This window comes from Pan paniscus, chromosome 3 (genome assembly GCF_029289425.2).
Source record: "Pan paniscus chromosome 3, NHGRI_mPanPan1-v2.0_pri, whole genome shotgun sequence".
NCBI classification, from domain to species: domain Eukaryota; kingdom Metazoa; phylum Chordata; class Mammalia; order Primates; family Hominidae; genus Pan; species Pan paniscus.
The window spans coordinates 93,078,555-93,100,102 of NC_073252.2; the positions used below are offsets into that span (position 1 = coordinate 93,078,555).

At 35.7% G+C, this 21,548-nt stretch overlaps 1 protein-coding gene across 7 annotated transcripts in view; it reads left to right on the forward strand.

Annotated features, from left to right (window-relative positions):
• BMPR1B (bone morphogenetic protein receptor type 1B) overlaps positions 1-21,548 on the forward strand; it is a 398,993-nt gene that overhangs the window by 287,869 nt on the left and 89,576 nt on the right. Inside the window, exon 1 of one of the 7 annotated variants that reach the window (XM_003829910.6) lies at positions 808-3,405. The exons of 5 other annotated variants lie outside the window; for them this stretch is intronic. In XM_003829910.6, coding sequence (XP_003829958.1) covers positions 3,333-3,405 — 73 coding nt within the window. In that variant the 5' untranslated portion in view covers positions 808-3,332. Of the gene's footprint in view, positions 1-807; positions 3,406-21,548 lie in introns of those variants that run through there. One more of the 7 variants, XM_034958934.3, reaches the window with a different exon arrangement.

The window sequence follows — 21,548 nt, forward strand, 5'->3', positions numbered from 1 at the left end:
TGGTAGTACTGTTTTAACTTGTTTGAGAAATCTCCAAACTGCTTCCCACAGTGGCTGAACTAATTTATATTCCCACAAGCAATGTATAAGCATTCCCTTTTCTCCACAGCCTTGCCAGCATTTGTGGATTTTTGACTTTTTAGTAATAGCCTTTCTGACTGGTGTAAGATGGTATTTCACTATGGTTTTGATTTGCATTTCTCTGATAGTGATGTTGAACATTCTTTTCATGTGTTTCTTGGCCTTTTGTATGTCTTCTTTTGAGAAGCGTCTGTTCCTGTTGTTTGCCCACTTTTTAATGTGATTATTTGTGTTTTGCTTGTGGAATTGTGAAACCAGTTCTTGACCTGGTACAGATAGAGGCTTAATTAGATTGGATATTGGAAATTAAAATGTGAACTGTAGATAAAAATATGTACATTAGGGTGAGAGGGTTAAATCATAGGCAAATCTGGGTGGTTCTGCTAAATTAGACTTTTGATCTACATAGTAAGTTTCATGAGATTTTTTGAACCAAGTAGTCAGGGGCCTAATATGCCATTTATAGAAGATCCCCTTCATTGTTGGCACCTAGCATATGTTAATAATTAAATTAAAAATGGAGGAAATTAATAGGGATACATCTTGATTTTTTAAAATATTGCTAAATGAAAGAAATAGGTATTAGCAAGAAGTTTGACTAAGTGGAAACCTCTCCTCACATGTTTAATCTCGTTTTCACTCTCCCTCACCTAGTTGGAAGGTGAGGTTCAGAGATTCATCCTACATGCTGAAGTCCAAAAGTCTTTTTGGAGATGGGGTCTTGCTCGGTCACCCAGGCATGATTGCAGTGGTGTGATCATAGCTCACTGCAGGCTGGAACTCCTGGCCTAAAAAAATCCTCCTATCTTAGCTTCCCCAATAATTGGGAGTAGAGGTGTGAACCACCATACCCAGCTAATTAAAAAAAATTATTTTAGAGACAGGGTCTTGCTATGTTGCTCAGGCTGGATTGAACTCCTGGCCTTAGGTGATTCTTCTGCCTCAGCCTGCCAAGTAGCTGGGATTACAGGTACGAGCCAATGTGCCCAGCATAAAAGTTTTTTTTTTTTTTTTTTTTTTTTTGCAGTTCATATATTCCAAACTCTGTAACCTATATTCAGAGTCCTGCACAATTTGGTTCCACTCTGTCTAGCTTTCTTTCCAAACACTTACTAATAGGAGCTGTCTGTTCCAGTAAGATTGTTCTCATGCTGTTGCACAAATTGAAAATTCATTTCTACCTGTAAGCCTTGCTCATATAATTTCTTTCCTCTCAACTTCTGTATTGCTGTATAAGTTCAATTCGTCTTTCAGCATCCAGCTCTCCCTGCAATCTGGGCCCAGTCTGTTCCATCGTCTGCTTGGAATTTCCATGTTTATTCTGTTGGGGCCAGTTCATCTTAAAATGTCTTACATTTTTTCTTAATTATTTCTTATATACTTATTCTGTGGTGTTATAACCTTCTTGAGGAACCAAATCAGCTTGCACATAGTTCAAAATCAGAAATGGTTGCTGATATGAGTTCTTTTGAACTGAATTAGGATTCTGGGGAGAGAGCAGAGATTCTGTCTTTAACTTTCAGCCATTTATAGAAGCCCATATTGGGGAAATGTGAGCAGTGGGAGCTGTCCCACATTTCAGCTATTCACTTCTTGCCCCAAAGCTCAAGGCTGGATTCCAAATTGGCAGTGGAACCATGTTGTGAATGTGGCTCTGAGCCCAACATAGAAGGTTTAAAAAGCAGATTCTATTGCTTGATTTTTGTCTGTTTTTCCCACATAACCCTCTGCTCCTGATCATCCTTACTCATTTTACTATATACCAATCTCTTTTCCTAACTAAAAGGGTATGGATAAATATTACTCAAAGACAGTTCTTTTTAATTACCACCAACCTCCATGTTTCTGACGAGTAAGATGCATGGCTTCTGTGAAATGCAGAATGTGTAGTTTAGTAAACTTAGAGTAGTTTAAGGTTTCCTACATGGTTAAAATTCTGTATTTTGCTTAAATTTCATGAAAGTACTTAGGAAAGTATAAATTGAGGGTGTTGATTGATTGTAGTATGTGTAAAATTATCAAAACAAAAAAAACATTGTTGAGTTTCCTAAGCTAGAGGGTAGATTTGAATGGTACCTAGTGGAATAGTGCTGGGAGGTGCAGGATGGGGTCAGGAGTAGGGGCAAATGAGGGATGTCTTTTGAAAGTAAGAAGAAAGCAGAGATTCTTTTTCCAAGCAAAGATTTTTTAAAATATCAAGTAAACATATGATGATGATATCTTAGATATAAACATTGTAATACATTTGCTACTCTACTCATAAATCCTTTATCAGACAAACTGATGGGATTTAATAATGACCTCTTTTTGTATTTGTCTATGGTAACATTGTAGTTTCTACATATACTGACAATTCATTTATCTTTCTTGGTGTTCTTTTATTATTAACAGTTCTCAGAGTAAAACAAAAACAATTTTGAAAAAATTTCTTTATCTCATTCAATATCATGGCAAATGAAACGTCACAAAAATGGTCATAATTTACATTGAGAAACAATTACAGTTAAAATCTAAAAAGTGGAAAAACTTGCAATGGTTTTATTTATATAACAGTCAGTTAGGTTAACAGCTCTTAAAACTATAGTCATAACTGAAGTATCTTAACTTGCAGTATTCATTAGAGATTTCTTTTATATGTGACCCTTTTCATATCTGTGCACTTGATTCAAGGGTATTCACTTCATTATTTATCTGTTGACGTAGCGTGAGTAAACTACTGTAACACAATACTTTGATCTGTTGCACTATTTTTGGCATTTCACTAAGTAAAAACATTATTTCTTGTTTTCTTTTTACATTTCTCAGTTAAAATTCTTAGCAGAGATAAAAATGTTGGTAAAAGAAACAAACTATTTTATGACAGCAGCGTTTTAAATGAGGTTTGCTATGGATTCCCTTCATAGCTGCCCGAGAGATTTGGGGGACATGGGTGTTGCCAGCGCAGAGTGAAGCCCCGGCGTGTGCTAGCCCTTGTGTGGGCAGCTGGGTCAGGCTCCTTTCTTAAGAAAACAATCCGGCTCAGGGTCCTCACCGCCCTTTGTTGTCCTCCCCACGAGGTGATCAGTTGAAGTCTCTGTGGTGACAGAACCAGTTTGTAACAGGCTTGTCTTTCACGGTCCTGTCTCAGGGTTGCTGGCAGGCTTGCGAGAAGATCTGACAAGAGTGGCAGCAGAGGCGTCTCAGTGAAAGACGGAAAGGCAAGAAACAGGAGGCTTAAACAGGCAGGGCACATTGACTGCTCTGCTGCTGCAATGGGTTGGCTGGAAGAACTAAACTGGCAGCTTCACATTTTCTTGCTCATTCTTCTCTCTATGCACACAAGGGGTAAGAAGATCAGTGCCCTCCACTACAGTGCTGATGGGGCTGAGTTAGAGTCTGATTTCGTGGCTTTTATCGCAGAAGGGAAAAGTTCAGGCCAGAAGTTCAATGTCTATAAAGTTCCATCCCCCATTCTCCAACTGCCCTGTAATTTTACTACTTTCTCTATTATGGCAAGGCTTTCTAAGTACTCTGTTAGAATAATTTTAAAGAGACTTAACATTTCTATTTTCTCTAACAATTGAGAATTAAATACAATTAAACTTGGAACTTTAGGAAATTCATTCTCAATATACTGTGACAGTTTATATGTGAAGAATTTAAGAAAACAGCAATTCTAACAAAATTTTTTCTGATTATTTTAGTTTGAATACTGTTAGATTTTTATAGGTTAGCTAGTTTTCTTTGAAGTTCATCATCATTTTTATATGGATGCATTGAGTAAATCTGTAATTTTGCAATGGAAATAATTATAGTTTGTGACTATGTCAAATGTTTATTCACCTTTAAGAACAGGGGCTTGCTTTGTGATAATTTTGTTCAGAAGAATTATTATTTTATGAAGTTGACTAAAATATAGAAAATGTTAAAGCTTATTTAAAATTTTTGAATTAAACAGTAATTTTAAGAGTGGTTGAGCTATTTTCAAATGAGAAAAAAGCTAATGAACTGAATATAACTGGCCGTGGCAGTGATTGCAAAGAGGGAGTTATAGAGTTGGAAATAAGGAAATAATGGCTTTATAAAATTAAGCCAAATGATAAAGGGAATATGTATGAGATTGAAATGTATTTAAAGTTCAGCTTTATGTACTTGTGGATGCATATTATAGAACTAACTTGGCTGTACTGTTTATCAGAAGAGTGCGTAATTTTGATTGGGATTTACAGAATTCAGATTTTCATAATCTCAAAGTATTCTGTGACACTATTAAGATACTATGTTCTGTGGCTTGGCCCTACGGAAAAAGTTTTTAATTTCTGTATATATAAATGTATTTTTACTTATACCGTATACATAAGTTTAATTTTTGTGTGTTGATATGAAGGAATGATAGGTATTTCATCAACCTAGTTTGCTAGTTTAGTCTCTAAAAATTGTTGTAGGGAGAATAGAAAAACTTCAGGGAAACTGTGTCTTAAGAATGTTCCAGGAAGCTCGAAGCATGATATATGTGAGATAAAATTCTCATTCCTCTATTCTAGCTACTACTGCTTCTTCATTGCCTGAGGGTCATTTTTTATTCTCTTTTAGCATTTTCTTTGAAATACACGAATACTTGGCTTTAGTATTGAGTTATGCCAATAAAAAGCAAAGAGGCCATATGCTACAGACAGAATCTTTGAATCATAAAATGCTAACCTTAGAATGTACCTTAACATAATGTGGTATAAAATAATGTCTTAATGTCTTATTTCTTCCAGTGAGGAAGTTGACATCCAGAGACATTCTTTGTCTTCCTCTAGGTCATATAGGTGTAGGGAACCTTTTTAAAAAGCTCCCTTTGCAGGGCACTTGTGTGTGTGTGTGTGTGTGTGTGTGTGTGTGTGTGTGTGTGTGATGTGCCTGTACTTATCTTATATCATAGTATCATAGTGGCTAAGAGTACAAATTCTGGACCCAGAATGCCTGGTTTTTAATCTTAGCTCTGCCACTCACTAGTTGTATGAACTCAAATGAATTATCTTATTGTTGTCTCAATTTTCACAACTGTAAAATAGGGATAACAATTATATTTACTATCAATTTGACTATTAAATGAGTAAGTATACATAAGCACTTAGAATAGTGTCTGGCACATAATATTACCTGAAAGTTTGCTGTTGTTAGTATCATTATTAATAATTAATTTATGCAAAAATAGGAGGCAACCAAGCTAGAAATGTACATTGAGATAGGACTGTGAACATCCAACAGGTCATCTTAGTGTGATGAACATGTTGAATCCCAATTGATTTTCCCAGCTTTGTCACCAATTGACTTTTTTTGTTGAGGAATTACTCTCCGTAACTTTCTATAAAGTACACTTGAGGTTGTTTATTTTATTTTATTTTTGCCCTGATAAATACAGAATGTGCTATAAACAGAGAAGGACTATGAGATTAACAGAAATTAAGCCACTTAGACTATTAAGTTAAATATTCCTTGACAACATCTAACATGCTTTACAATTATTATTTCTGCGTCTACTTCAGTGAGAATAATGATCACAGAAAAGGAAAATACGAAACACTGATAAATGATGTGTTCATGACTTTTAAATGAGTGACAAAGCCGAGATTAATATTCTGAGATCTTACATCCATATTTAAAATAAATGTCTTTCAAAATGACGACTTGAGACATTTGGAGAATGTGAGCATCAGGTGCATAAAAATATTTTGTTAAATATATGGAAACCTAAAAGATTTATATGAAGGAATATGTGTAATATTGCACTTCCACCTCAAGTGGCACAAAGCTCTGCAAAGTCACAATAAGTGGAAAGAAGAACTCTTCCTACTTGGGATAGAAGCAAGGGTGGCCTATGTATATGGTGACTCATCAACCGAAATCTTACCACTGCCTAGCTATTACCTTAAATGTTTTACTAGAAAGACATACAGGCTTTGAAAAAGGAGGCATGAGTACATCTTGGTAGAGGTCTTGAACTTCAAGTTTTTTAAATACTGGAGTATTGTGATTGCTTCAGAAACATATTTTTAAATCTAGGGAAATGGGGAATTGCCTTCCTAATAGTGAAAATGTGACCTGTAATGGTCAAAATCTGTAGTGTTAATTTCTACTTGAAATGGATTATGTTTAGATTGAGCTACTTGTACTACCCTACCCCTTTATTCTCCAAACATAGTAGAGACTCACAGGCAGTCATAATGAATATAGTGCAATGTGTAAACAGTACTAAAACATTGAATATAGTGCAATGTATAAACAGTATTAAAACATCATTTTGTTCACTACCATTCTTCTTAAATTCTGTTAAGAGAATTTAGTAAAGTTATAAAGATGGTAGACTGACAGACCTAAAAACTAAAGGACTCTGGGTTTGTTGTTCTAACACAATGGTGGCAACAATGTACCCGTCCTGACGAGGATAGGCCTCATGTTCCCACATTTAAGATGGTGAAATTTTCATTGGTTCCCTGTTAAATGTACATGTGAAAATGTCTACAATTTTTCCCCTATAAAATAATGCTAATAGGCTATTAAAGCAATCAGATTAAATAAAACTTGGCAGCCACATTTATTTTAGGAGCAATTCTACATCAATAAAGATACTTACAGGAAAACAAGGTGAGATAGGAAGTAGAAATCCACTCTCTTGTGAATACAGGAAAATCCTCAAACCCAGTGATCAAAACCAGACCCAAGTCTCCATGGTCCCTACAGTTTTATATAACCTGGATTTTATATACCACCTCTCCGTTGCCAGGCCATATTCCATAGGTTTCCTATTGTCATATGTATGTCTGGCCTAGTTGACACTAATTTAAAATTCAAAAAATATGTTATACATTTTTTTTAAGTATAATCAGGGCAAATAGGGAATCCAATAAGCAGAGGATAACAAACATGGCTGTGAATAGGTAGTTTCACAATTAGAATGATAATATTGCTATGCGGCGTCAGTTTTTGGTAATATTTTAAGTGAAAAATGATCCTTATTACCATATGGCAAAATATACTGAAAATCTGAACTGTTAGACCAACACAGCTGTTAAATGCATAAATGTGGTTATGTGTTTAAAATGTTTTCTACTACAGCTATTTTGTGGCATTTCTTAATCTCAGGCTATTAATCGGCAGTAACTGCAAGTTGTGGTGAGCATCACAGATGTAAGAAATTTGATCTCTGGTAATTTACCTGGGAAGAAAATGGCTATAGTTTTCAACTTAAGTTCTGCTCATTAGATTGGATAATAATTTCACATAATTGCCAAGTACAGACTGAAATTATTTGGTTTCACCTTTTTTTATTATTTTCAAAATGCTAGCAACCATATGCAAGTCTTATCTGTGTATAAATGTCTGTACATAGTATAATTCAAACTTGTAAATTACAAATATATGAAGGCTTTTGAAAAAACATTGGAACAGCAAAATAATTCAAATTAGTTTCTTTTTTCTCTGTAAGCCAACTGAATCTGAAATAACATTGGACAGATATTTTATTGATTTAGAATGTTGTACAAATCTTTTATTGATTTAGAATTGCCAGGAATAAATCTATGAATTCTTCCCCCAACTTTTCAAATGCATATCTATTTTTAGAATTCATGTAAGAATTTGAACAAATCCTCAAATAAGAGAAAATATTGACAACTAATTATAGAACAATTATCTTAATCAGCTAAGTTTTCTGTCAAGCTTTCTTATGCTGCATTTTAGGTCCAGATGGCCTCTTTTGGTCTTGATTATTATACTTGTTATCTGTCAAATAGAGACTTTGTCTATATTAATATATATTTGTTGGTTTGGAAAAGTGAATAGTAAAATACATAAGGATGATCTTGTGACTTTGCACTCTGTTTTTACTCTAGACCTCTCCATGTTTCTTTTAACTTGGAGAATATCTTTCCGGATTAACTGATTACTCTGCTTGATACTATCTCTGTTACATTCTTTTGATGATTAGTTAACTATATAAAATCATAGTATTGATATTTTGGTTATAAAGAACAGAATCTTAAGTAGAGAAAGAAGTTTAATGGAGACATAAAGAAAAACTAAAGGAAACACAGGCCTCATGGGACCCTGCAGGCCAGGAGGACCGGAACATCTCCTTGTCCATGTCTGTCTCTCTCTGAGGGCCTTGTGCACATTCCACTCTCACTGTGTGCGTCTGCTCCCTTCTTTTCTTTTTGTTTAAAATTCTTTAATGGACGCTCCTTGTATTTAGGATAAAATCCAGATCTTTCTGTGTCCTGCAAAGGTCTGATATCAGCTGGCTCCTGACTCATCTTGCAGCTCATCTCACTGCTTACTGAGCATCAGCCATATAGGCCTGAAAACAAACAAAACAAAACAAAACAAGACAAAAATGATCCAACCTTTTTCTCACTCAGGTACTTCACATATACTGTTTTCACAGTCTGGAAAGTTCTTTGCCTTTCTACTGTGTTTATCCATGCATTTGCATAAGTGCCATTTAGTTAAGTTTTCCTTAACAATCTAAATTAAATGAAACCCCTTTGATATAATCCCTCATTGTGTTTTATTTTTCCTTTATGGTACATATCATAATTTATCATTATACATGTCACTCTCCTGCTGGAAGCTAAGCTTCTCAGAAGAACAAACTCTGTCCATTTTATTTATTGCTGTGTCTTGAGTGTATAGCACAGGCTTGGTGTATAGAGGAATCTATGTCCCTGGACATACTTATAGTTTCTTGCTTGACTCAAAATGGTGGCTGCAGTCCCTAATGTTCCAAGACCATTTTGCTTAGCTCTACAGAGTTAACTGATAGATGTTTCACTTTTTTTTTTGAGACAGAGTCTCACTCTGTCACCAGGCTGGAGTGCAGTGGTGCGATCTTGGCTCACTGCAACCTCCGCCTCCCGAGTTCAAGTGATTCTCCTGCCTCAGCCTCCCGAGTCGCTGGGACTACAGGCACACGCCACCACGCCCAGCTATTTTTGTTGTATTTTTAGTAGAGACGGGGTTTCATCATGTTGGCCAGGTTGGTCTCAATCTCTTGACCTTGTGATCCACCCGCCTTGGCCTCCCAAAGTGCTGCACTTTTATTTTTAATCTCTTTGGAGGGAGAATGTGATTGGCTGCGGACCCTTAGAATAATCAAAGGTAACCTACTAGCCATGTTAAAGGTTTTTGATTGCCAGTGTAATCCAAACCCTTTTCTAGAAAAACTGCACCTGCTCACAGTGTCTATTATTGTCTAGTTTTTCTAGAAGAGGGTTTGGATTATATTGACAATCAAAAACCTTTAACATGGCTACTCTTGTCACTTATGATAGCAATATAAATACTTCCAGGACTCTTTTGTTTGTAGTGAATTGATATTGGCTAGCAAATGAGTTATTTATCAACTAAATGTTTTGAAAATTATTTTTAAAAACCCTTTAATATTTCTCACTTGAACTTCAGAATTCAGCAAATGTTACTACCGAAAATAATGATGATGTATTTCTATAGGTCCTACAGAATTAAGAGTAAATGAAGGTAGATCTGACTATCTTTTACTCTGTAAAAAAAGATGTTATAGAAATTCGGGATGTCAACGTGGTGGCAGAAATAATGTGTGAAACAAGTAGTGTAGTGACTTGACAGACTTTAGTTCTAGGACATTGTTATATGTAAGTTTCGCTCCTTTATTGAAATGGTAGTTGCAAACTATATGTCTCATAAAGAACATCTCATAAATTTTGCATTTATGATTTCTGAACAGGACATGAGTTTGAGGCTAGTGTTATACATCGTTCATTCAATCAGATTCTGGAACTTAATGTCTGAAACTATGTTTCTGATTTCTTCTGGAGTCCAGAGGAAAATTAATGTACAATTCAAATTTACTTTTGAAAACCTCATGAGTACCTGGTGAAAATTGTCTTTGGTTCGTAGTTTTTTACTGCCGTACAGTGTTCAGTGTTGCATAATGTCCCCATAGTCATATTGGTGTCTTCACAGTTTTAATGGGAGTTTTACATATAAGGAAATAGTGACTTACACTATTAAAAAAAATCAATTGTGTCACTTCTATGATGTAGAAACTGCACTGATGAGATAACAGCCAGGTGTGAGTCAATTTAATATAACAGGGCATCTTAAAATTTTTTCTGGCCATCTCTGTCTACCTTCAATACAAGCTATGCCAAGGCCAATAGCACGGAGCTTCAGAAAATCCAAGCCAAGGTTTGTTTTGGAAACGCCACATGAAATTATCTTTCTGTTATTACATTTATAGAAATATTCATTATCAAACTAAGTCTTTGCTAAAGTGTTTACCTTTATTTTCTTTCTAAAAGAAAACTACATTTTTTCAAATCTGAAAAATTCAAATCAGTATTTCAAATCACTGTTTTTTTCAAATCTGAAGACATTAATAAAAACTTGTTGCTTGCAGTTGTGTATAATTTTAATGATTATGCACTTTTTTATGGCGCTGAATCTCAACTGAATATTTGTCTTGGTTAGAGTTGATATGCTCAAATATGTGTTGTTTTCAAATTGCGTTATAAAACAAGTCTTTTTCTGTTCCTACTTTATAAAAAAGTTAATGTTGTAAGAATGACATGCTGTATTTATCCATGAAATAATGGCTGATTTGAGTGAGGAAATGTGCACCAGCTCTTTGGGGGAATAGTTGAGAGGCTTTTCTGAATTTAACTTAGCCTCTGAATTCAGCTGAAGTTATTGAGAACTGTGCAGTGACCCGGAAAACAACAACAACAACAATCACAAAAGAGTTCCATTGTGACATGTTAACAGAAGAAGGGTAGATGCCACTTAAGTTGCCTTTTTCTTCACACACTTGCTTAGACACATTATACATATCCACACACGTATGTTTCTTATATATATGTGTGTGTGTGTTTTCATAGTATTATTACAATTTATTGAAATCAGACAGTATCACTAAATATTTCCTACTTAATTTCCTGTGCCCCCAGTGAAAAGATGTTCAAATTGGGGGAAGAGTCTAAAGGAGAAAGAGCCTTGTGCTAAATCATGTGATTTTATAGGCACATGACATTCTTTCAATGGGGGAATTTCTGGGGGATCGTTTTTGGGCTGATTTTATGCATATATACCAAACAGTTTATTCATAACATAGGAATATTAGTAGCTATTATGAATATTATTAATCTACTCTACTTAACCTATTATGGTAAAAAAAAACAATTTTCTATCTTTTTTTGTTAAATAAACTTAATGACAAACATCTTGCAAATTAGATTTTCATATATTTCATCTCTTTCTTATGCTCAATTTAATCTATCAAAGCCACACATTGTAGAAGACATCTGGTATTGAGCTTAAGCAGCTGGGTTTCATTTGTAAGGGTTTTGAGCAAATTTTGGTGCTTGCCAACAATAATATAACAGTTGGCCAATGTGTTTTCCTTGTGGCAGATTTGTGCAGTGTGGCAAAATAGACCTGAGTTCAGGATCAGGTGCTTTTCTGCCTCTTTTTGGCCTGTCTGGTGGGACTTGAGGTTTTATGCAGATGTTCATTGAGCACTGGCTGAGCACTTGCTGCAATGGCCATTGAGTACAAATTAGCTGGTGAGCAGTATTCGACCAACACCCCTCAATTTCAGAAACACAGAGTCTGCAGTTTTCCCAGCATGGTTCTATGTATTTCCTGTATCAGAATCACTGCAGGTCGTTTTTAACATACAGGTCCCAATACCCCATTTTGAAACCACTAAACCAAATATTTGGGAGTTGAGCTGAGAAGGCTTAAATTTAATAAGCTATCCCAAGAGAGTTTGTACACATTGAATTCAAGATAATAAAGTTCAGTTTATTCTTTCCCTACAGATAGAACCTCTAACCTCACTTTCAGAACAAGAGAAGAAACTGTGTGTATTTAAAAGGGATTTTCAGACTTTGTTTCAAAAGTAACTTACCCATATACCCAGTTTAGACATTCTTTTATAAAATATTTTATCAGTATGATGTGTTGTTTAATAAAACAGTTGTCCTAGCACTACACAAATATTGTCCCCAATGATGAAGAAGGGATAAGGAATCTTGATTTAGTATGAACAATCCAAGTATGAGCTGAAAGATTTCTGCAAGAGTGAAATGAAGTAGGAATCCCAAATTTCCCGTCTCTTCCTCAGATACATTTAACTAAGTGATTTCTGTCTCCAAATAGTCATGAGATACCTATGAAGCGCCTGGAAATCTGTTCAGAGTTTGGCTCTGTGATTGCTCCTTCAGAAAGCACTGTGTTGCAGTTTGCATGCTCCTGAGCCCTCTGCTCATCCCCAGTTATATTAAACAGGTTATTCCTAATGGAAAGAGTTATGTCTTTGTGGCTATCTAGGCAGTTTTGGGGACTGTTCTGAAAAGAAACTAAGTCATAACTCTTTCCTGCTTCTGCTGGAAAAGATCTATGCCAGAATTCTTACTACCTTAGTTTAATATTATTTTGTGGATTCTGAGTCCAGAATTGAGTTTTCCAGATAAACACTTTTGAGTTCCCGGGCAATATGGAAACATACCCAGGGATTGACTGTGTGGTTGATGTGAGGTTTGCCTCTTCGGAAGTAAATAGGTAGTCTGATTGTTGTTAAAATGTCATTAACTGGAAATGTACTTTTTACCCTATCTTGCTTTGAAAATTAGCACTCAAGATAGCTATTTCAGAGAGCTCCTGTGTTCACTCAGGAATTTTTGACTTGATTTAGAATAAACACAAACACACACACACACACACACACACACACACACACACACACACACACCACACGCCCTTCCATTGAATATACATAGGCAATACCCCAGAATATATAAAATTAAAAGAGAGTAAGAGAAGAGGCATTCCAAATGCTTGGGATTGCCCCATTCCATAATCCATGTCATGCATGGGCTACATCTGCAGCTTTTTTAAGTTTCTGGAGGAAGCTCAGCAATGCAGCTGTCTCTAATGTACTGTGAACCTTGAAAAGGAATTTCCTTTCAAGTAAGAACGGAAGTAGTTTGTGTGTGGGATGATGGAGCTGGAGGTTTCCTTTAACAGAAAATAAAGTGCTGTTATGTAAACAAACATCTGTACAACCTAAAACAAAAAGGCACCTACATTTGAAAAAAAGACCTGGTTAATTTTTATTATCTACTTTTGTTTTCTCATTTTTGAAAGCGAAGAAAATGAAGCAGAAAGTTGTTAGGTGAATTGTTTGAAGTCTCACTATTAGTACTAGAGTCCCAGGACAGAACTTGGGATCCTAGAATTTTTAGTTCTAGTTCTTTAGGAATTACTTTAGATTTGGCCTTAGGATTGTTGTTTAGGCTGTATGTTTAGAAAGCCAAAACAAGGTCTTTGCCACATGATATGTTTGGATTTGTGTCCCCACCTAAATCTCATGATGAATTGTAATTCCCAATGTTGGGGGAGGGACCTGGTGGGAGGTGATTGGATCTTGGCGGTGGTTTTCCCCCTTGCTGTTCTTGTGACAGTGAGTGAGTTCTCATGAGATCTGATGGTTTAAATGTGTGTGGCACTTGCCCATTCACTCACTGTCTCTCCTGCCGTCACGCGAAGATGTGCTTGCTTCCCCTTTGCCCTTCCACCGTAATTGTGAGTTTCCTGAGGCCTCACCAGCCATGCCTCCTGTACAGCCTGTGGAACTGTGAGTCAATTCAACCTCTTTTCTTCATAAATCATGCATTCTCAGGTAGTTTTTTTTTTTTATAGCAGTGTAAGAACAGACTAATATACCACAGGAGCATTTTATTTAAGAAACAGGTTACAAAACATTCCCTACCATCACCACCACCTCCAAGAATAAATGTCAGTGTATGAAAAAAGCTCAGAACTGATAACTTCTGCTTTGATTTCCTATTTATTCTAATATATGCATTCTAATATTCTAATATAGTTTGCAAAAAGTACTCTATATTCAACCACATTTAGACTTTCATAATTTAGTGATTCTGGGAATGCAGCTTATGCATAGTTTGTTCTGACCTAAAATATCTCATTATCTGAGGTGAGAAGGGGACAAAGTAGAGGAACACATTTGAGTTCTAGGACAAAAAATTTGCACCCCAGATTGAAGAATGGAGCATCTTTTTTTTTCCTCTTCCTAAAATCTTAATCTAAAGAGATTACATGCAAAATACCCTAACTAGCTATGACTGCAAATAAGAAATGTGATCTGCAGCTGTACACCTTGGAAATGAGTGTGAACATCTCTACAGATTTATTTCTTAATGCTAAAATTGCATGGTTAATGTTCCTTTCCATTGTAGGATATCACTTGTACTTGGATCCTCTAGATTTACACATTTGATTTTATGGCTTTGGGCAATTGCTGTAGAATGTTTTAGAATAATCAGTGAACCTTCTTTAGCAGGTAAAATTGGTGTAGTATTTATCCTGATTTTTCAAACTCTCCATTAATTATTTCTTCAGTAACTGTAAATACTGACTTTGGTTTTGCAAGCCGAATGAGAATGCTTCGTTTCTTCCTGTGGCTTTGTTTTGCTGCTTATATTTGCTACTTAAGGGCTTTTAAAAATCTGCTAAAGATGTCATATTATCTATTGACATTTTATAAGATACTCTGGCAAAATTACTCCCCCAAGAAGTTCTAGAATGGTTTACTTTTTAGTCTGGATTGTTTTTATTATTTCTCTGCTTTTAATGAATCACCTTATTATCTTCAAAATAATAAAAAAAGATCTAGGGGTAAAAAAGAAAGTGGCATTCTTATAGTTACAATAGCTATTAATAAACTAATAGACAATAACTAACATATTCCATTTGTGGTTTTACAATTTAGAAATCCAAGCATACAAATATCAGCATTCATTTTAGGTTTTAATATGTGCATGTTTCCATTTATAGATGTTAAGCACAGGGCAAGTTAAGGATAGTTGCTCTTTCAGATATAAAAATACTTATGGTTTTACAATTTTTTTAGCTATAGTGATTAAAATAATATGATTATAGCCTAGGGTAGATCATAGGTGCAGGAGCTTTTATTATTCCATTTGTATAAATGTAGAAACAGTTCGGAGAAGATAAATAACTTGCTTGAGGTCACAGAGTTAATACATGGTACATTTTAGATTGAAATCAACACTCTGGCGTTTGTATCTTTTCTTCTAGCAGCTATACCAAATAACATTTCTTAGAGGAGAATATTTATATGACTTGATATTCAAAAATATGCAAAACCACAAAACATAAAACATTTTAGAATTTGTTAACAGTAAAATCAGTAGTAGTAAATAAAACAAACTACAGACAGGCAAAAGGACACCCCATACTCTTGAAAAACATGCTGTATGACATATAACTGGAAAGTATTATTAATTGCATATGAAAAATCTTCAAGAAGGAGAAAAATGAAAATAAACAATAAAAGTAGCAGAAGACACGAACAGGGCATTCATAGAGGAGTAATATGGAAATATAGGAAAAGAAGCTAAATAAATAGAGAATTGCAAGTTAAAATAATATGACATATCACATTATAGTCAGCAGATTGGCAAAATAATTAGCAGTTTTAGATTACCAAGGTTTGGCAAGGATGTGGAGAAATGGGAACCCTTAACCACTGTCAGTTGGAGTATAATAGTTTCAACCATTTTTAAGAGTGATATATATCATTTATAGGTATAGATAAATAATTATATGGAAATATTCATAAGATTAAGAAACTGTCATAGATATGACACCAAAAGCAAAAGCAATAATAGAAAAAAATAATGAAACAGTCTTTGTCAATTAAAAAAATTATGTGCTTTAGAACAGGGGTTCCCAACCCCTGGACCATGGACTGGTAGTCATCCCTGACCTGTTAGGAACTGGCCACACAGCAGGAAGTGAGCAGTTGGCAAGTGAGCATTATCGCCTGAGTTGTGCCTCCTGTCAGATCAGTGGGAGCGTTAGATGCTCATAGGAGAGCAAACGCTGTTGTGAACTGTGCATGCAAGGGTTCATGCACAGTTGTGGGCTCCTTATGAGAATCTAATGCCTGATGATCTGAGGTGGAACAAACCATCCCCCACCACCCCTCCCACCCCTGTGCATACAAAAATTGTCTTCCACAAAACTGGTCTTTGGTGCCACAAGGATTGAGGACTGCTGTTTTAGAGCACATCACCAAGAAAGTGAAAAGACAGTCCACATAATGGAAGAATATATTTGCAAATCATGTATCTTATAACACACATGAATCTAGCCTATGTAAAGAACCGTTACAAATTAATAATAAAAAGAAAAATAACCCAGTTTGAAAATGGACGAGGATCTCAGCAGACATTTCTCCAAAGAATGTATACAAGTGGCTGACAATCACATGAAAAAATGCTCAGCATCCTGTTATCAGAGAAATTCAATCAAAAACACAATATACCACTTCACATGTACTAGGATGGCTGTAATAAAAGATATAATAAAAAATAATCCTAAAGATGTGGAGAAATTGGAATCCTCATCTGTGGCTCCTGGGAATATAAAATGGTACCACCACTTTGGTAAACAGTCTGGCAGTTTCTCAAAGTGATAATCATGTAGTTGTCATATGATCCAGCAATTTGACTCCTAGGTATATACCGAAGAGAGATGAGAAAATGTGTCCACAAAAAACTTGCACCCAGATGTTCATAGCAGCGTTATAGGTAATATAAATGTTAAATATATTAATAATACAAACTGTTGTATATCTATATAATAGAATGTTATTTGGCAATAAAAAGAATGAAGTACTGATACATGCTACAACATGGATAAATCTTGAAAACTATGCTAAGTGAAAAAAACCAGATACAAAGACCATAGGTTGTATTTTCTATTTACATGAAAATTCCAGAGAGGCTTGGGGGCATAGAGAGTGACTGCCTGTATATGGTTTTGTTTTTGAGGGGGTTGAAAATGTTCTAAAATTATGTCATTTGATGGTTGCATAACTCTATGCCTATATTAAAAAGCAATGATTTGTACATGTTAAATGAGTGAATTTTATAGTATGTTAATTATATCCCAATAAAGCTCCTAAAAATATTCATAGGCATGATAATCAAATTTAGGATAGTGCAGAATAAGGGAGGTGAAGGAACTGGTACTCATTTGACTTCATTCTCTAATATTTTATTCCTTAGAAGTAAAATATCTGTTAAGATTTTATAAAAATGAATTCTAAGAATCTTGTATTCTCTTATCCATTTTTAAATATATTTGTAGCATTTTATATAACAGAAGAGACAGCCAGAAATGAAATTAAGTACATTATCCCTCCTCCCTTTCAGCTTGAAACATGGATTTTTTCCTAATAATTGAAGACGGTTCAAGAAAATATCTTCTACAAGAAAATATGCAACTAGGAGTCCTGCAATGAACGTTGTTTGCTTTCTTCAATATCAATTATAATAATATTTTATCTTTAAAATCAGAATTTTACCGAAACAGTTTTGTCATTTTATTATTTAACTGATGAGAAAAACTATATGTGATTTAGAGTTGCCATGAGTCCTGATTCAAATCAGATTACTTTTCTTTTGCTAGCGCAGTAGCCCACCTGCAATCCTGCTTGCTTAAGGGGAAATGGTACCTTCTTGGGACAGCTGCTGTTCATAATTCTCAGTCTAGCCTTGTGAGTAGCTGTTAATTTGCCTATGAACCTTTATCATGGACTCTCCCCTCACAGAATAAAAGATTCTCTTGGCAGACAAAGCGCAGGCCCTAGGCCAGAAAGGCTCATTCCTGAATCAGAGGTGTCTATTACTTTTCTACTTGTTAATATAACAGAAATGCCTTTCCTGTCACAGGGGAGAGTGGTTGGGAAATTGCCTGTACTGACAAGCCCTTCTCAGATAGGAGGAGCACATAGACATAACATAAGCATATTTTCCTAGAATATTGTTTCATGCTTTTCCCACTCAGGGCCATGGCCATTACTGGGGAGGGAAAACGACCTCAGGGCCTTGAGGTTTGTTTGTTGTGGTATTAATAACATATGATGGCAAAGATGAATATAGTTATGCTAGCATTCAAATACAGTTGGAAATGCAGTTATTCTGTAGCATACAGGTTAGGTAAAGTTTCTTTCTTCTGTTTCTAGAGCTTATAAACATAGGAGCGATTGGAATAGTTTAAGCAAAGTCAAAGTGAGAAAATATGCAGTGCCAGAAGCTTGTGTGAGGGAGTGGAAATTTTTGCACAAAAGCCAGAATTTGACTAGATAATACTTTTCAAATTGTGGTCCCTGCAGTGGCATTACATGGGAACCTGATATAAAAGCAAATTATTGGGTCTCAACTAAAATCCACTGAATCAAAAACCTTAGGGGGTTTTTGAGCCCAGAGATCCATGTTTTAACAAGCCCCTCAGTGATTTTGTTATGCATTAAACTTTGAGAACCACTGGACTAAATTATGTTGGTTTTTCAATGGCAGGTGAATAACAGGCAATGGAAATGCATGGAAATGCATTTGTGAGCACAGTTTTGGAACGATTAAAGCATTTTATTTAGGTAATAGAGTCTTCTGTCTTATTTTTCTAGTAGAGGAATTTTAGTTTATGCTACAATATCAAGATATCTGATTTAATCCATGCATCTCTGAAGGATGTATTGGTTTCTTATTTCTTTTAATTGAGAGAGTTGTTGAATGATTTAATAGAACTTTGGAAGTTTCAAACTGAAGTGATATTTTTATTTGCTATAAATTATACGTGCTTTCTTTGTATGCCATTTTATTCCCTAAACTTGTAGCATTTTACAGATTTAATAGGACCTAGATCTACTCTTAAGTCCTGAAGGTATAATCCAAATAATTTAGAAAATTGCTAAGGGCATTCCCCAGGTCACTTTACTGTGTAATTTTTTCCCAAGTATGTTTTGCATTTTAAATGTTTTCATTTTTCCTCTTAATCTTGTTATATATCAGTAACACATGATGTGTTGGCATCTTCTGGAATAACACATTTGTTCCAAGTGAAAAGGACTAGGTTCAGAAAACCTAGTCGGCCAAGAAGTTTACCCGACAGAAACCTATGTTGAATCTAAAATTAATGTGCTCACATTTTCCATCAAAATGAAAATGGAATGAAGCCAAGAAAGCACTATGAGAAGAAGTTTGTTGGTCTCTGCCCTGCATGAACAGCATTAACAAAATATGTCATTTAGTCTTGTAAATAATAGACGTGTTGAAAACAATATTTTACCTGTAAGTCTGAGATGAGACACAAACTCTGATTATGTTACTCCTCCCCTTAAGCATCATTTTATTACATCTTTAAGCATATAATGACTTGAAGAAACCATTTTTTCCTTTGGTTTATCAAACCTTTATTAAATGTTTAGTGTCTTCAAACGTTGTGAAATGCCCTGTGGATTTAAGGAAAATATTCCCAGATGGAGGTCGCGGGGGCAAACAAATACAAAGAATACTTTGGGAACGGATAGGTGTGCATCTGACTTAAAGGGAGGTCTGAATCAAGTTGAGAACTAAAGGATGATAAGGCATTTAGAGGCAAAGAAAGGAAGTAAACAAGTTCCACATAGAGGGACCAACATTTGCAAAACACCCAGAAAGATCTAAAAGAGCATGGCACTGCTGGAGAACTGCACAGGGTTTAGTGTCACTGCAGAGTTGGAGGTGAGGGGTAGTGAGCAGCTAAGTTGAGATTTTAAACAGGGGAACGATGATGAAGGTTTGTGTAGACACAGGCTAGGAACCACATGTTTTTTTCCTGTGGGTGTGTAGATCCATGGCTGGCTCTTGAGAAGAAAAGTAACATAATCATATTTCCCGTTTTCTCTATCACTTAATGGCAGTTCCATCCTTATAGTTAATTAAGACAAAACTATATTATGCTTAGCTTTTCCTTGTCTCTCACATAATAGACATGGCCCACTGGAAAATTAGTCAGTACTATCTACATTGGGCATCTGTGTGTACCACTTCCAAATCCTCTTTGACCTACCCTTGACTGTTGTCAGAGCTACAGCCACCAGTTCCATGAAGACATTGCCCAGCTTTGTGAAGGTGGAACTGAACACTGTCTCATCTCCTGGCCTCCTGTCATGGACCCTCTTTGATGCAGCACATGGGATGCTAGGAGCAACCATTCTATACTCATGTATAACCTGCAATGAGGGCTGGTTAATGGCCCATGAAAGCAGACCTTACCAGTGGGGGATAGGAACTGAGAGGTAATCACTTCTCCTTTTATTCCATGGGTTGGCTATACTTGGACTTGTTTCCTTTAGTGAGATTGAACTAGATAACTTATCCTTGAATCGCCATTGTTTCCTTTGTTATTTCACAACCCCAGTCACAAACTTCAACTTCCTGGGATGTCATTCCCAAATAAACTCACTCTATGCAAGCAGTTGTCTTAGGCTTTACTTTCCTGAGGAACCAAAATTATGAAGTACCTTCAAAGTACAGCAAGTCCTCACTTAATGTTGTTGATAGGCTTTTGGAAACTGGCACTTTAAGCAAAATGACATATAATGAAACCAATTTTTTTCATCAATGTTATAATGGAAATATATTGTCTCACTTCACTATAGTGACATGTATTTTGAAGCTTAGGTTTTTACCAATAGGAAATGACATTATTTTGCTGAAGGAAATGACATTATTTAAAGACTTGCTACACATTGTTTTGCTTAAAGTTGCAGTTTCTAAGAACCTATCGACACCATTAAGTGAGGACTTATTATATATCTTGAATCTGACCACTTCTCATCACCTCCACCACTACCACCCATGTCCAAACCACAGTCAGTGTTTGCCTTCATTATAACAACAATCTCCTGACTGGCTCTCTGCTTTGGTTTTTGCTCTCTATAGTCTATTCTTAGCATAGCAATCAGAGTAGAAGTTTTCAGAAAGGCCCATGAAGATCTGTTCCCCATTTCTTGTCTGACCTCACCACGTACTACTGTTACTCTTGCTGGACAAACTGGCACCTGTTACTCTTCAAGAATGCCAGGTGCACTTCTCCTTCAAGGCTCTTGCTCGATACTCCTGTCTAGAACACATTTCCCCTTTTCTTTACGACTCACTCTCTTCATCCTTCCCTTCTCAAAACTGACTTTTACATGGAGGAATTCTAGCTATCCTTTTTAAATCATGACTACTCCCGATAAATCTGTCCTGTTTCCTACTTTATTTCTCTCCAAAGTGCTTAGTATAATTTAGATATCTTTATGTTGTTTTATTTACTGTTTCTTTTTCTCCATTGACTGTGAGCTGTGAGGGCATGGAATCGTGTCTGTTTCTTTCTACTGCTATGCCCTTGGGCCTAGAACAGAGCCTGGTACCTGGAAGGTGCTCATTAAGTAATTGTTAAGTAGATGAATGAATGGATATTTTAGAAACTGTAATTTTGGCCAGGCGTGATGGCTCACGCCTGTAATCCCAACACTTTGGGAGGCCGAGGTGGGTGGATCACCTGAGGTTGGGAGTTTGTGACCAGCCTGACCAACATGGAGAAAC